General features: G+C 55.6%; 1 protein-coding gene across 1 annotated transcript; it reads right to left on the bottom strand.

The window, feature by feature from the left end:
• Window positions 1-10,854: 10,854 nt before the first annotated feature.
• LOC125515703 (receptor protein kinase-like protein ZAR1) lies at window positions 10,855-13,857 on the bottom strand. The gene is made up of 2 exons (XM_048681218.1): window positions 12,332-13,857; window positions 10,855-11,848 (listed from the first exon to the last, which is right to left on the bottom strand). The coding sequence occupies exons 1-2, from the start codon at window positions 13,767-13,769 to the stop codon at window positions 11,187-11,189; spliced, it is 2,100 nt and encodes a 699-aa protein (XP_048537175.1). The 5' UTR covers window positions 13,770-13,857; the 3' UTR covers window positions 10,855-11,186.
• Between the last annotated feature and the right edge of the window lie 684 nt (window positions 13,858-14,541).

The following is a 14,541-nucleotide window of genomic DNA, read 5'->3' as shown; positions in this document are numbered from 1 at the left end:
AAACAATGCTTGGACTAGGATTTGATCCCTAGTCTGCAGGTAATCAACAAAGGGAGCTAACCACCTCACCTATGACACTCATTGTTGAACAAGCTAAGGGAAATACTGTTTTTGACATGTTTTTGTCTTTAATATGTTAGCACTGAAAAACTTTTTGTTTCAAACATCGTGGTAACTTTGATCATTGGGAATAAATTTGTTTAACCTATGTTAGCACTGAAAAACTTTTTGTTTCAAACATCGTGGTAACTTTGATCATTGGGAATAAATTTGTTAAACCTGCCCCCCTCCCCCCCCGGTAATTTCTGTAAATAGCACGATAACATTCACGCCATAGACCTGATAATTTAGATACAAACATCGTGGTAACTTTAACCATTGGGGAAGACAGATGTGAAAAGATACCTGATAATTTATGTGTAAATAGATGGTAATATATGCAACGCTCATCTGATAACTGAGGTAGAAACACCATGGTAACTTTGACCGTAGGGATTTTTTTTTGAAAAAGATACTCCGGTATCTTCTGTGTAAATAGCACGGTAGTATACCTCCCTCCCCTGGCATTTTTATGTGTAAATAGCATGAAAACATATGCACTGCGATAACTAAACACCATGATAAGTTTTTGACCCCGAGGGGTGGGGGCGGAATTTGCTGCTGAAACATACCTCTGGTAAATTTTGTGTAAATAGCATGATATTTTAAGCACTACGGGCTTGATAGGTTACCTAGAATCACCATGATAACTTTTTGTCCCGGAAAAAAGTTGTTCAAAACATCCCCAATAATTTTTGTGTAAATAACATGATAATATAAGCATCCATAACCGATAACTTGCAATATAAACATGATGGTAATTTTTTTTACCAAAGGAAAATAAGTTGTTAAAAACATACACTCGCCTCGCGCGTGGGCCTCTTGGATGAACACAACACATGGCGTGACACGGGAAAGTCACATAATGTTTAGTGTCATGAGGAGCACACGTGCTATAGGCGTGATAAGTTACGCAAAAACATCGTGGTAATTTTTGACATATGGAAAAAGCTACCAAAACACACCCAGGTTTTTAGGTGCAAGTACCATGATAATATACGAACTGTAGACCCGGTAACTCATGTACAATCCATCATGGTAACTTTGACCGGGGGGAGGTTGATGTACATATACCCGATAACTTATGTGTAAGTACCATGGTATTTTACACATCGAAGACCTTATAACTCGTGTACAAAACACAGTGGTAACTTTGAAGGGGTGTAGTTGTTGAAGCATAGTACCTGGTACGTTCTATGTAAATAGCACGGTAAGTTATGCAACACAGGCCTGATAATTTGCATACGAATATCATGGTAACTTTGTCTCGAGGAGAAATCATGTGATAGACGTGGGAGAAAGCCATTCCGGACGATGGAGGTGCAGAGGGCAACTGTCATCGCTCCCACACAGGGGATGGACTGCTCTGGTGATCCTGAGGGCGATGCCCCTCCTGCCGGTGCCGACGAGCACCTTCCGCCCACCCCACTAGTTAGGTTAGCCACTTCCCCCGCGTTGGTCGCCGGCCCCCGCCTGGAGCCTGCTCCGCCCCCTGGCTGCCGTCCTCCCGTTGCTCCTCGGTCTAGATCGCCTGCCCGCCGCATCGTTGTCATCCCGCCCCCAGGTATCTCCTTCCATGCCCGCGCGCTGTCTCTCCTTGGTCACAGCGTGTGCCCAGCCCCAGGTTCCCCTCTGCCTCCCTCCTCGGCCGGCACGGTTTGGGTCACGCCGCCGTCGGCGGCCCCCTGCTTCTCCGCGCCTGGGATCTCTGCTCTCATGTCCTTGTTTTTCTGTGCGCCCCCCTGCGTTTACGTGCATCCGTGGTTGAGGACCTGGTTTTCGCCGTCCCGGTGGCCAGTCCGGCCGCGGCGGCTCTCGTCGTCGCCTCCGGCGTCGGTGGCGGTGCCTCTGTCAAGATTGGGGTCCACCCGACCCTTGCCGCGGCCCACGAGGCTGCCGGTCCCGTCCGAGCTAGTGCCTCCACCCACCCTCCACCCACCGCATTAACGCGAGGCGTCATGGCGACGGGGAGGCGCGGTAGCCTTTCGGCTCGCCAGCGTCTACCCCCCTAGGTCTGTCCTCCCTGGTCTCCTCTCCTGGCCCCACCCGGGTGACGTTTCGCCCCCCCCCCCTCGGTCGCTCGTGCCCCCTGTCGCATACCTGGAGGTGAGTTGGTCGCGGATCTGGAGACGGGGGAGTTTAATCCCGCTTTGCCGCTTCCGCTCTGCCCTGTCGCTTCTGTCAGCGACATCGAGAACTTGCGCGGCGCCCATCCCGTCCACATTGACTCCCCGCCTGCCCCCCGTACGGGGACTGAACCTCTCTCCCCTCCTCGCCCCTCCTCCACTCCCGAAGACCGGCCTTATCTCCATGCCCTTCTCTCCCCCGCAGCCCCCTCCCGTCTCCCCCCATCGCCTCGCGCCCTTCCCCTCCTTTCGCTCCACGGGTGCTTCCGGTGCCTCTCCACCCTGCACTTTGTGAAGGATTGCCGGGACCCGGTCCGGTGTCGTCGGTGCCGCCAGTCCGGGCACCGTGCTCGCTCTCGCCGCTGCCCCATGGCTCACCCTCGCCCTGCCCCCACCCCCCGCGCGACGGCCCCCCTCCCGCGCGCCTCCCCGCCCCCGCCTCCCCCACCGCCATCGCCTCGTCCCGCCACCCCTCACCCCTCCAGGCTGTGCCGCCTTCCCACTATGGCTCTGGCGACCATGCCTCGCTCCTCGGGATCCGAGGCGGGTGGGAGCGTCTCCGCCTCCCCCTCCCGCCCTCGCTCCCCTCCCAGCATGTGTGACGTCTCCACCATGGGGGTCGTCCGGTCCCCCCTCCCTCCCCCCTCTCCTCCCGCTAGGGCTGGGCATCCGGAGCCGGCCGCCCCTCTGGCGGGGATCCCCCCTGAGCTCCTCGCTCCGCGGGACCGGGCATCGTCCAGCGATAAAAATCGTCTCTCCTCCACCTCGGATGTGTCATCTGGCTATAGCGGCCCCTCCCTCGCGGCGGAGTCCGCTCATCCCGATGCCATTGATGTCTTCATGCCTGCCGGCGATTACGAGGCCGCCCTTCGCCTCGCGGTGGTGACCATCGAGCCTCCCAACGCCTTCTCCAACAGTACCTCGGCGGTGCAGGCGGCTCTCCTCTGCGACCTTGGCCACCTGTCCGTTGAAACGGTGCCGTCCTCGGTGGGCGTCCTCTACCTCTGCTTCACCTCTTGGCTTGACCGTGAGGAGGCCATGCGCGAGCAGCCCTTCGACTTCCAGGGCACCCGCATCGACCTTCACCGGGAGGAGCACTTCGGGAGGGTGCCGCAGCGCGCCCGCTCTTGCGCCCTCCTCGTCGCCACGGGTTTCCCTGCTGAGCACCTCACGCCGGAGGGCATCCCCGTCGCGTTCTCCAGGTTCGGCAAGGTGCTAGAGATCGACCCCCTGGTCCTCTCAGGGCGCGAGCTGGCCACAGTCAAGGTGGTGGTGCTCCTGGAGCGGACCCACGACGTCCCTCGTGACGTCTGGCCGGGGGGGGGGGGGGCGTGGCCCTCTCGCGTCGTCTCGGTCGAGCCGATGACGCCTCCTTCCGCCCTGACGGCTCCTACATCCCCCCTTTTCGCTCAGCCGCATCCTCCGTTCGCCCACAACCGCCCCTCCTCCCTTCTCGGGCGCCCTGTCTTCCGGGCCCCCCTGTCGGGCTGCCACGCCCGCCTTGCGCCGCTGGTGGTGGCCATGGGGGTGGGGGTGGTGATCTCAACTCGGTTCTCCGTGTTCTGGGCACCCCGCCCCTCCTCGTGGCAGCGCCCTCTCCGCCTGGGCCCTGGCTGGGGCACCGCTTCCTGCCGACCTCCCCTTCTATCTCCTCTCTGCCGTTCGCGCGCTCCTCTGTGTGCATCACCGAGCTCGCCCCTGATGACGCGGGCGCGGAGGACGTGGAACCGCCCCCGCCCCTGCCGTGCGCCTTCTCTGAGGACGGGGGGCGCCGCAGCACCAGGCTTGCCCTGCTCGAATCCAGCATGCATGTGAACATGGAGGCCAAGGCGATCAAGCGGCGGGCCCTTCGTGACTCTCTCGTTGGGTGCTCGCCCCGCCTCCAAGTTCGCGCCGTGCGCGACAAGCTCATTGACGCCGCCGTGGCCCCGTTGGGGGGGGGGGCGTTCCGTGGCTGGCCTTAGGGCGGCCGCGGCGATCAAGCGTCCCGGTGCCGTCCCCGAGGATGTGTAGTGGCTACCTGCGTCTCCGTTCTCCCTACACCTGTGGTGTCGCCTCCCTGCTTCTCCTCGCTTGTTTGAGGATTTATGCTCCGTTCCACCGTGCTGTTTTTCTGTTCTTTCTCTCTACTTGGGGTGCCTCCTCCTGTTATGGATAACACCGCTTTTCGTAAACTGACCGTGCTGTGCTGGAATGTGCAAGGCTTGGGTGACCCGAACAAGTGCGGGCTTGTCCGAGACGCCGTGTGTGCTGCCGACCCCTGCATTGCGTGTCTCCAGGAGACCAAACTGGCATCGGTGGACGCCGGAAAATGCCGCTCCTTCCTCCCCTCTCGTCTTTCCCTTCACGCCATGCTCGATGCGAATGGGAGCCGCGGGGGCATCCTCTCTGCCTGGGACCCCATCTCCTACCGCCTTGTCTCTTCCCTCGCCTCGGAGTTCTCCCTCACCGTCGTCCTCGAGTCCGTCGCTTCCGCCCTCATTTTTTCGCTCACTAACGTCTATGCCCCCAGCGACCACGCGCGGTCTGCTGATCTTGTCGCCGACCTCTCCACGGTCGCGGCAACCATCACCGGACCCTGGCTCGTTCTGGGGGATTTCAACCTCATCCGCTTCCCCCACGAAAAGAACAACTCCAACTTCAATGCCCCCAGGGCGGCCCTTTTCAATGGGCTTATCAATTCGCTCTCTTGGTTCGAGCTCCCCCTTTCGAACCGTCTATTCACGTGGACGAACAAACGCTCCCCCCAACCTTGGCTCGTCTCGATCGGGCCTTCTTCAACAACGACTGGGACGTTACCTTCCCCGAATCCTCTCTGAGCTCCCGTCCCCGCACCACCTCGGATCACTTCCCCCTAGTGGCCGTCGCCTCCACTCGCATCCCAGCCTCCTCCAGGTTCTTCTTCGAGCGCGCCTGGCTCCTAAACCCTCTCTTCCTCCCTTTGATCCTTCCCTCCTGGTCTAGGGCTGGCGGACAACGCTGTGCGGCGGGTAACTTGGCGTCCAATAAAAAAGCGGCTAGGGCTGCGGCCAAAGTGTGGAAACAGCGGCACAAATTTGTTCCGACAGCCGATAACGACTGCAAGTTTGTTATTGATCTGTTTGACTTCCTGGAAGAATTTCGTTCTCTTTCTTCTGAAGAGGACCTGCTGCGAGGCGACGCTCGTCTTTGCCTGGTGGCCTCGATTCGTCGCCAGTGTGTTTTCTGGAGGCAGCGGGGGAAGTGCAAGGCGGTGCGGTTCGGCGACGAGAACACCCGTTACTTCCACGCCATGGCGTCTCAGCGCAGGCCCGGGAACGCGATCCGGGCGCTCATGGTCGACGGCGCGGAGGTCGTGTCGCACAACGGCAAGGCAGAGGCGCTGCGCGTCTTCTACACCTCTCTGCTGGGGCAACCCAGCTCCGCCTCCTGGGGGTTCGACCTCGACCTGCTCTACACCAACTCCCCCAGGGTGGACGGGAGCGCGCTCGTCGCTCCGTTCAGCCATGACGAGATGAAAGCGGCTGTGTCGAAGCTGGACGGTGGAAGTGCACCGGGCCCCGACGGGTTCGGCCCCGCCTTCTACCAGGCTGCCTGGCCGGCTGTCGAGGGCGACCTGCAGGCCTTGTTCGACGGGTTTCACGCCGGGGCGGTCCGCCTCGATGGGATCAACAGGGCCTACATTGCCCCCCTGCCAAAGAAGGAGGGGGTGCCTGGCCCTAGCGATTTCCGCCCCGTCTCCTTGCAGAACGGGGACGTGAAGATCCTCTGACGTGGCCTCACGACACGCCTTCAGCGCCAGATCGGGGCTCTCATCGACAAAGACCAGTCCGGCTTCTTGGCCGGGCGCAGCATTGCGGAAAACTTCGCGTACGCGGCTGAGCTTGTGCAGTGCTGTCACCGGCGATCTTCCCCGACCCTCATCCTCAAGCTCGATTTCGCGAAAGCTTTCGACTCCATTGACTGGAGGAGCCTCCGCCGGATCATGAGGGCTCAGGGCTTCCCCGAGCTTTGGTGTGATTGGATGGACGCCATCTTCTAGTCCTCTCGCTCGACCGTCCTGCTCAACGGTGTGCCGGGGCGGTGGTTCACGATCCGGTGCGGTCTGCGCCAGGGGGATCCGATCTCCCCCTACCTCTTCCTCCTGGTGGCCGACGTCCTCCAACGCATGATCCGGCAAGACGATGTACTGATGCACCCGCTGGTGGACGGCGAGCCCCCGCTCGTGCTTTAGTACGCAGACGACACCCTCATCGTCATGCGTGCCGACCTGGCGGGGGCTGCCCGTCTACGGGCCATCCTGGACCTGTTCGCCGCCGTGACCGGCCTCTCCATCAACTACCACAAGAGCACTCTCGTCCCCATCCACGTGGACGCCGCGACGGTCGCCGGGGCGGTGACTGCCATCCAGTGTGCAGTTGGGGGGTTCCCCCAGACCTACCTCGGGCTCCCACTGTCCATTGACAAGCTCAAGCTCTCTGACTTCGCCCCCATGATTGCTAAGGTGGATCGCTACCTGGCGGGGTGGCGTTCCCGCCTGCTCTCTCCCTCTGGGAGGCTGGTGTTGATCAACGCCGTCCTCGACGCCATTCCGTCCTATGCCATGTCCGCTCTGCGCCTCCCGCCCAAGGTCGTGGCCGCGCTTGACTCTCTCCGCTGTTCTTTCCTTTGGAACGTGGCGGACCGCGCATCGGGAGCCCAATGCTTGGTTGCCTGGTCCATGGTTTGCCGGACGAAGGCGGAGGGAGGGCTGGGGGTGCGGGATATCTCTGCTCAAAATGACTGTCTCTTACTCAAGCTGTTGCATCGTGTCCATGCTGCGGCCCCCGCTCGGTGGGCGCGGTGGCTCTGGGCGGACCACCACGGGCGATCGCTGCTTGGCGCCGGCGCGACTGCGGACAGAGGACCGCACTGGGCGGACCTGCTGGCGCTTCTTCCACTCTACCGTGCGCTCACCAAGGTTGCCGTCGGGACGGGGGGGGGGGGACCTCCTTCTGGCACGACTGCTGGCTGCCCCCCCGGTCCCCTGCGTTGTGCCTTCCCGGCCCTCTTCTCGCATGCCTCCCTGCCTGAGGCTACGGCTGCCCAGGTGCGGCGGGGAGGGGGGGCTGCCGGCCCTCCTAGTGAAGGAAATATGCCCTAGAGGCAATAATAAAGTTATTATTTATTTCCTTATATCATGATAAATGTTTATTATTCATGCTAGAATTGTATTAACCAGAAAAATAATACATGTGTGAATACATAGACAAACAGAGTGTCACTAGTATGCCTCTACTTGACTAGCTCGTTAATCAAAGATGGTTATGTTTCCTAACCATGAACAAGGAGTTGTTATTTGATTAACGGGATCACATCATTAGGTGAATGATCTGATTGACATGACCCATTCCATTAGCTTAGCACCCGATCGTTTAGTGTGTTGCTATTGCTTTCTTCATGACTTATACATGTTCCTATGACTATGAGATTATGCAACTCCCGTTTGCCGGAGGAACACTCTGTGTGCTACAAACGTCACAACGTAAATGGGTGATTATAAAGGTGCTCTACAGGTGTCTCCAAAGGTACATGTTGGGTTGGCGTATTTTGAGATTAGGATTTGTCACTCCGATTGTCGGAGAGGTATCTCTGGGCCCTCTCGGTAATGCACATCACACAAGCCTTGCAAGCATTGCAACTAATGAGTTAGTTGCGAGATGATGTATTACGGAACGAGTAAAGAGACTTGCCGGTAACGAGATTGAACTAGGTATTGAGATACCGACGATCGAATCTCGGGCAAGTAACATACCGATGACAAAGGGAACAACGTATGTTGTTATGCGATCTGACCGATAAAGATCTTCGTAGAATATGTAGGAGCCAATATGAGCATCCAGGTTCTTCTATTGGTTATTGACCAGAGACGTGTCTCGGTCATGTCTACATTGTTCTCGAACCCGTAGGGTCCGCACGCTTAAGGTTTCGATGACAGTTATATTATGAGTTTATGAATTTTGATGTACCGAAGTAAGTTCGGAGTCCCGGATGTGATCACGGACATGAAGAGGAGTCTCGAAATGGCCGAGACATAAAGATTGATATATTGGACGGCTATATTCGGACACCGGAAGTGTTCCGGGTGATTTCGGAGAAAACCGGAGAGCCGGAGGGTTACCGGAACCCCCCCCCCCCGGGAGAAGTAATGGGCCATATGGGCCTTAGTGGAGAGAGAGAGGGGCAGCCAAAGGTGGGCCGCGCGCCTCCTCCCCCCTGGTCCGAATTGGACTAGGAGAGGGGGGGCGGCGCCCCCCTTTCCCTCTCCCTCCCCACTTCTTTCCCCCTCCTAGTAGGAGTCCTACTCCTACTAGGAGGAGGACTCCTCCTTGGCGCGCCATAGAGGGCCAGCCGGCCTCCTCCCCTTGATCCTTTATATACGGGGGCAGGGGGCACCCCTTGACACACAAGTTGATCCACGTGATCATATTCTTAGCCGTGTGCGGTGCCCCCTTCCACCATAGTCCTCGATAATATTGTAGCGGTGCTTAGGCGAAGCCCTGTGACGGTAGTACATCAAGATCGTCACCACGCCGTCGTGCTGACGGAACTCTTCCCCGACACTTTGCTGGATCGGAGTCCGGGGATCGTCATCGAGCTGAACGTGTGCTAGAACTCGGAGGTGCCGTAGTTTCGGTGCTTGATCGGTCGGGCCGTGTAGACGTACGACTACATCAACCAAGTTAACGCTTCCGTTGTCGATCTACAAGGGTACGTAGATCACACTCTCCCCCTCTCGTTGCTATGCATCACCATGATCTTGTGTGTGCGTAGGAATTTTTTTGAAATTACTACGTTCCCCAACACCTGGTCCCGCGCCTGATCTGCGCTGCTGCTCGGGACCTGGCCGAGGTGCTCTCGTTGCTGCGTGACTGCCCGGGCACGCCCGCTCCGGACGGGCGCCGGTCCGTCTTCTGTGGCGCTCCTCATGGTGCTTTCTCATCGAGATCGACGTACACCATGTTGCGCTTCGGCGGCGTCTCGTCGCCGGCCGCCGGCTTCCTCTGGAGCTCGGCTGCCCCATCCCGTGTGAAGTTCTTCGCCTGGCTGCTCTCCCTGACCAGGATTCACACCCGGGACGTCCTTCTCCGAAAAACTATCGTCGACGCCCAGGGGGCTGGCTGCCCGTGCTGTCCGGCCTCCTTGGAGACGGCCAACCATCTCTTTTTTGAGTGTGAGGTGGCCGCTCGTTTCTGGCGCTGCATCGGCGTCAACCCGCGTACCGGGACGGCCCGCGGCCTCCATCTCTTCGACGTCCGGCCGACCATGGGGGAGGCCTCACCGACGGCTTTCCTCCTCCTCCGCGTCTGGCACCTCTGGAAACGGAGGAATGCGGTGGTATTTCGGGGGGAAAACCCCTCTCTGGGTGCTACTCTCAAATGCTGTAGGGACGACGCGGTGCTCTGGCGGGGGAGATTTCGCGAGGAGGATCGTGTCCACATCGATGCTTAGCTTCTGGCGCTCGCTGCTCCGCGAGGCTAATCCCATAACCCCCCCCCCTCTCTCCCTTCTTGTATATGTACGTGTTGTAATGTGCCGTCCTCGCGTGTCGCTCTGACCGCCCCGCCTTGTATCTACTGGTTCGTGGAAATATAAGATTCAGGTGGGGGAGGCTTTCTCCTCCCCCCCCCCCTAAAAATTCAAAAAAATATGTGGTAGACGTGAAGAAGTGGCAATTTTCTCGGGGGTGGGTGCCCGAGATGTGCGGGAGAAGCAGGTTTCTTGGGCGAGCCTACGGGGTCGTTTGGGAGGAGGCGAGGTCAAAGGATGAGGGATCATGTGAGCGGTGTGACAGTTTTGCTTATATGGCACACGTGTGCCAAATATCACAGTCCTTTAGATTATACAATTACATCGTAATTACAAATTAATTGTGCAAACTGTTTTTGGAGACCGTACGAGTATTCAAAGCAAAATTCTAGGGCTTCTTTGATTCACCTAATTCCAAAGATGCTGAAATAGGAAGAAAAAAATGCAGGATGACATTATCATGACCACTAGAATTCTACAAAAGTAAATTCCTATCAAATTAGATGATTTTGTCAAGAGAATTCAGTTGATGGAAAGATTTTCCAAATGTAGTGCAAATGATGGATCCTAGTACATATCAAACAACCCCACGAAGAAAAAATCCTATGGATTACAACCCTCTAAAATCCGAATAGAAAATCCTTTGGATCAGAGAGGTGATTACAACCCTCTAAAATCCGAATAGAAAATCCTTTGAATCGGAGAGGTCCTTAGAACACTAGAGGCGATATACATACATAATATTTCAAATGGATCATTTTTCTAATGATATAATACCAAGAGTTGTGATATCTGAGGAACCAAAAGTACTCAACACTATCCCCCGCAAAACAAAAGGTACTCAACAGTATGCCACTATCATGCATGCTTCCATCCTATCTAATTAAGCAACATGATATTTGCAATTGAGGAACATGCCTGACCATGCATCCATGCCTATCATACACTAGAGGAACAAAAAAATTATGTTTATTTTCCTAATATCATGCTTCCATTTTTGTGTGCACTATTTGCAATTGAGGACCTGCCAAGTTGTCTGCAACATGAGCAATTGTTGCACCTGATATTCACTGCAAGGATAGACAACAATCAGGAAAGGGATTTCATTGCAAGTCTTCAACCGATCAACCTAGTGGTACATTCATCGCTGAGTTAACTGCAGCTGTGCACAGAATTCCTTCTCACACAGAGTACTAGCAAATACCAACAGATACTACATGCTCTGCTCCCAAAGAAGAAGAAAGGCTAACACATGGTAGGTACCTAACTTGTTAAAGGTCCCGAAAATGATAATTTTACATGGTTAACTAAATGTCACTTGGTGTTCCCCTAACCTTCTTTGCCATGCTTGAGCTTTACAACCATCAAATGTTTTCTGCAACCATATCGCCGCCCTTTCGTGGTGGTGCTTTTCTAGCTTGAAACTGAAGCGCTCAGGCGCTCCAAGGTTTCTGTGACATTTCTCATCGTCGGTCTTCGCTCGGGATTAGCATGAACGCAAGCGAGAGCGACTTTGAGTACAGCGATCATCTCACCTTCCTGTTCAGAGTCCCCGGCGAGAAAAGGATCGAGCACATCAGCGGATGGTTTCTTCTCTTCTATACAGAACTGGACCCACTGGACAAGATCCATCTGCATAGTTTCCAAGAGAGCGATGGGCGATCTACCAGTAATCATTTCGAGCAAGATCACACCATAGGAGTAGACATCCCATTTCTGCGACGGTTTCAATGTTTTCAGTGCTTCTGGTGCTTGGTAGCATGAACCTTCTTTGCTCACAAGAGGGCTCATTGAGGAATCTGGCTGCAGACTCTGAGCCTTTTCGACGCCAATCCGATCCGATTGCGAAGAAGGTGCTGCTCCACCAGCAATGTTTGCTAGTCGCCCGAGGCCGAAATCTGAAATATACGGTTCCATGTCCTTTCCAAGAAGGACATTGTTCGGCCTCAAGTCCCCATGTACATACTTCTTGGGACTGAATTCATGCAAAAAAGACATCCCATTTGCAACTCCTTTCATGATCTTTAGACGTGCATTCCATGTCAATGGTGTGAATGTCATTGTCCCAGGTTTACCTGAAAGTAATAAATCAGCCAATGCAACACTAGCCTTAAATAAACACAGAGGTCGTACTACGCAGTGAGGATGTACTCTAGTAACCTTTGCTAGCAAAGAATTACTCACTCTGTACATAAATATAAGAGGCAGTACACCAGAAAGAAGTAAATTACCTCTAAAAAATTACTTTTAGAAAGAAATGAATAAAGTCAAACTTTAACAGAGTACCAATGAGACAATATTGTATCAAAGCAATTTATATGGACTGAAAGAGCATTCTAGAGATATCACTTGAACTCCAGGTACTAGTTTCGGCGTTAACAACAAAAATCGTATCACAAAGGCAAAACTAATCAATGTCGAAGTGCATTACATCAGTATGAGGATCCTGATCTACATATTAATATCACTGGTCAACTGTTCTACGAAATGACAAAAAAATAATGGAAACATGATGTAAACTAGGCATTAGAGAGCTCGACTCAGTTGATAACACATACCATGAATTGCTGAAGAGAGGCTGCCATTTGAAATGTAATCATATATCAGCAACTTCTCATCAAACGACCAGTAGTAGGCCCTCAAGGTAACAATATTGGGATGCTGAACCTTGCCAATGGCCTCAACCTCAGTCCGAAACTCCTTAAACCTTTGCAATCCCCCCTCGCCGAGCCGCCTCACCGCCATGGTGAGCCCATCCTCAAGAACTACCTTGTACACAATCCCTATCCCACTCTTCCCGAGCACAAATGCTGATGCCTTGAGCAGCTCATCGAGATCAAACCTCACTTTCTGGTCCAACAACACGAGGTCGTGCTGCTCTATTGGAGTCTCAGGCTCGTCCCTGCTAAAACAACCAGACCTCGACTCTTTGGAGCCGGTGCCCGCACCATGTCCCTTCTCCTTGGGGGAAACTTTCTTCCAGTAGCAGTAGAAGAACACCAGGGCAATGATCAAGATCCCTACCACATCACCCAGAACAATGGCCACAATGGCAGCCTTCCCCAACCCCTTGCTCCTCCCACTCCCGTTGCCCCCGGCACCGGACTCCCCATCCTTCGGAACAGACGGGTTGGACGATGGCGGCGAGCAGGGGCTCTCGAGCGGCGGCCCACACAGCCCTGGGTTGCCCAAGAACGCCGAGGGGCCACGGTTGTCAAGCGCCCCATTCTGCGGAATCGGCCCTGACAGGTTGTTATAGGAGAGATCAATGTAGACCTTCTCCGGCAATTTCCCCAGGCTCGCCGGAATCGGCCCGGAGAAGCCATTGTGCGACAGGTCCACCGTCCCCTCGAGCCTGGACAGGTTCCCGATGTCGTCCGGGACGGCGCCGGAGAAGCGGTTGTAGGACAGATTGAGCTGCTCCAGCGCCGAGAGCTCCCGGCCGAACCCCGGCGGGATCGGGCCCGTGAGGTTGTTCCGGCCGAGGGACAGCCTGCGGAGGCGCCTGCATTTCAGGATCGACCCGGGGAGAGAGCCGTTGAGAGAGTTGGAGGAGAGGTCCAAGATTTGGAGGTAGGGGAGGTCCCCGAGCTCCGCGGGGACGGGCCCGTCGAGCTCGTTCCCGTAGAGGACGAGGCTCTGCAGCCCCGCGGCGCCGGCGAGGAGCGCGGGCGGCAGGGCGCCGTAGAGGCGGTTGCCGCGGAGGTTGAGGTGGCGGAGGGAGGCCGGGAGCGCGGACGCCGGTAGGGCGGCGACGAGGCCCTTCCTGGGAAGGGAGAGCGCGACGACCCGGCGGATGGCGGCGTCGTCGCAGGCGACGCCGTTCCAGGAGCAGGGGTCGGCATCGGAGGCGTTCCAGTCGGCGAGGGCCCCCGTGGGGTCACGCAGGACGGCGGCCCGGAAGGAGAGCAGCGCCTGGCCGTCGGCGGTGAGCGCGTCGGTGGCGGCGGGGAGCGCGAGGGCTAGGAGGAGGAGGAGCGGGAGGACGGCGGCCATGGGAGGAGGCGGAACGCGGCGCTGCGCTTTCCAGTGGGGACTGGCCGACCGGGGCACTGAGTGAGGCTCGGAGTCGTTGCGTTTATGAAGACCGGCGGCACTCATTAGAACTGGCAGTGGCATTATTTTCTTGTACGTTGTAGTTTCGTGTTTAACTGGTTTCTCACCGGAATCCTCCTAACTTCGCTTGGGTTATTCTATTGTCACTTTTTTACTGGTGAGGAGCGGTGGTGACCGACGATGATTGCCGACAGTTGGTGAGTACGGGCAATAGTGCATTGTGTTCGAGAAAGTAACGCGGCTGCACGTGCCTGCTCAACCTAGCTAAGGCATCTTCAACGCAAATGTAATCATCCAATGTCCACGGTAGTGTACGGGCGCGTTGGAGGTCATTCAATCGGAGGATATGTCGTCCCTCCTATCCTGTTTGTCCAATTTTATCTTGATCAATAGCGACTTGATTATGCAAAACAAAAGCGTTGGATGTTCAACAAGTTTTTAACATCCTTCGAACCTGAAAATTTTGACCTCTTTCCCCCCTTCTTTTGTGCATAGCTTGCGATGATTCTAATGTTTTGATTTCAAAAGTATCGTGCGAGCCATCATGTTGTAATTTACTAACAATGCGTGAACAACGCTTTCAATCATGATGCAAACAACAGCCTAAAAGCTGCAGCACAACACTCCAGACAATCCATACTAGACATTGCAGCTCCGACTCCGACGATGAACTACTAAGAAAAAACTAGGCATGGGTGGCGTCACGAAGGAT

The sequence above is a fragment of the Triticum urartu genome, chromosome 1, assembly GCF_003073215.2.
Source record: "Triticum urartu cultivar G1812 chromosome 1, Tu2.1, whole genome shotgun sequence".
In the NCBI taxonomy this organism is placed as follows: Eukaryota; Viridiplantae; Streptophyta; class Magnoliopsida; order Poales; family Poaceae; genus Triticum; species Triticum urartu.
Note: the sequence above shows the minus strand (reverse complement) of the source record. Positions and strands in the feature narration are given on the sequence as shown.

What these genes read in the sequence shown, in the direction of transcription:
- LOC125515703 (XM_048681218.1), bottom strand. Translation starts at nt 13,769, where the DNA reads ATGGCCGCCGTCCTCCCGCTCCTCCTCCTCCTAGCCCTCGCGCTCCCC. An exon ending in CCTCTCTTCAGCAATTCATG is followed by an intron (nt 11,849 to 12,331) that starts GTATGTGTTATC and finishes TATTACTTTCAG; the next exon opens with GTAAACCTGGGACAATGACA.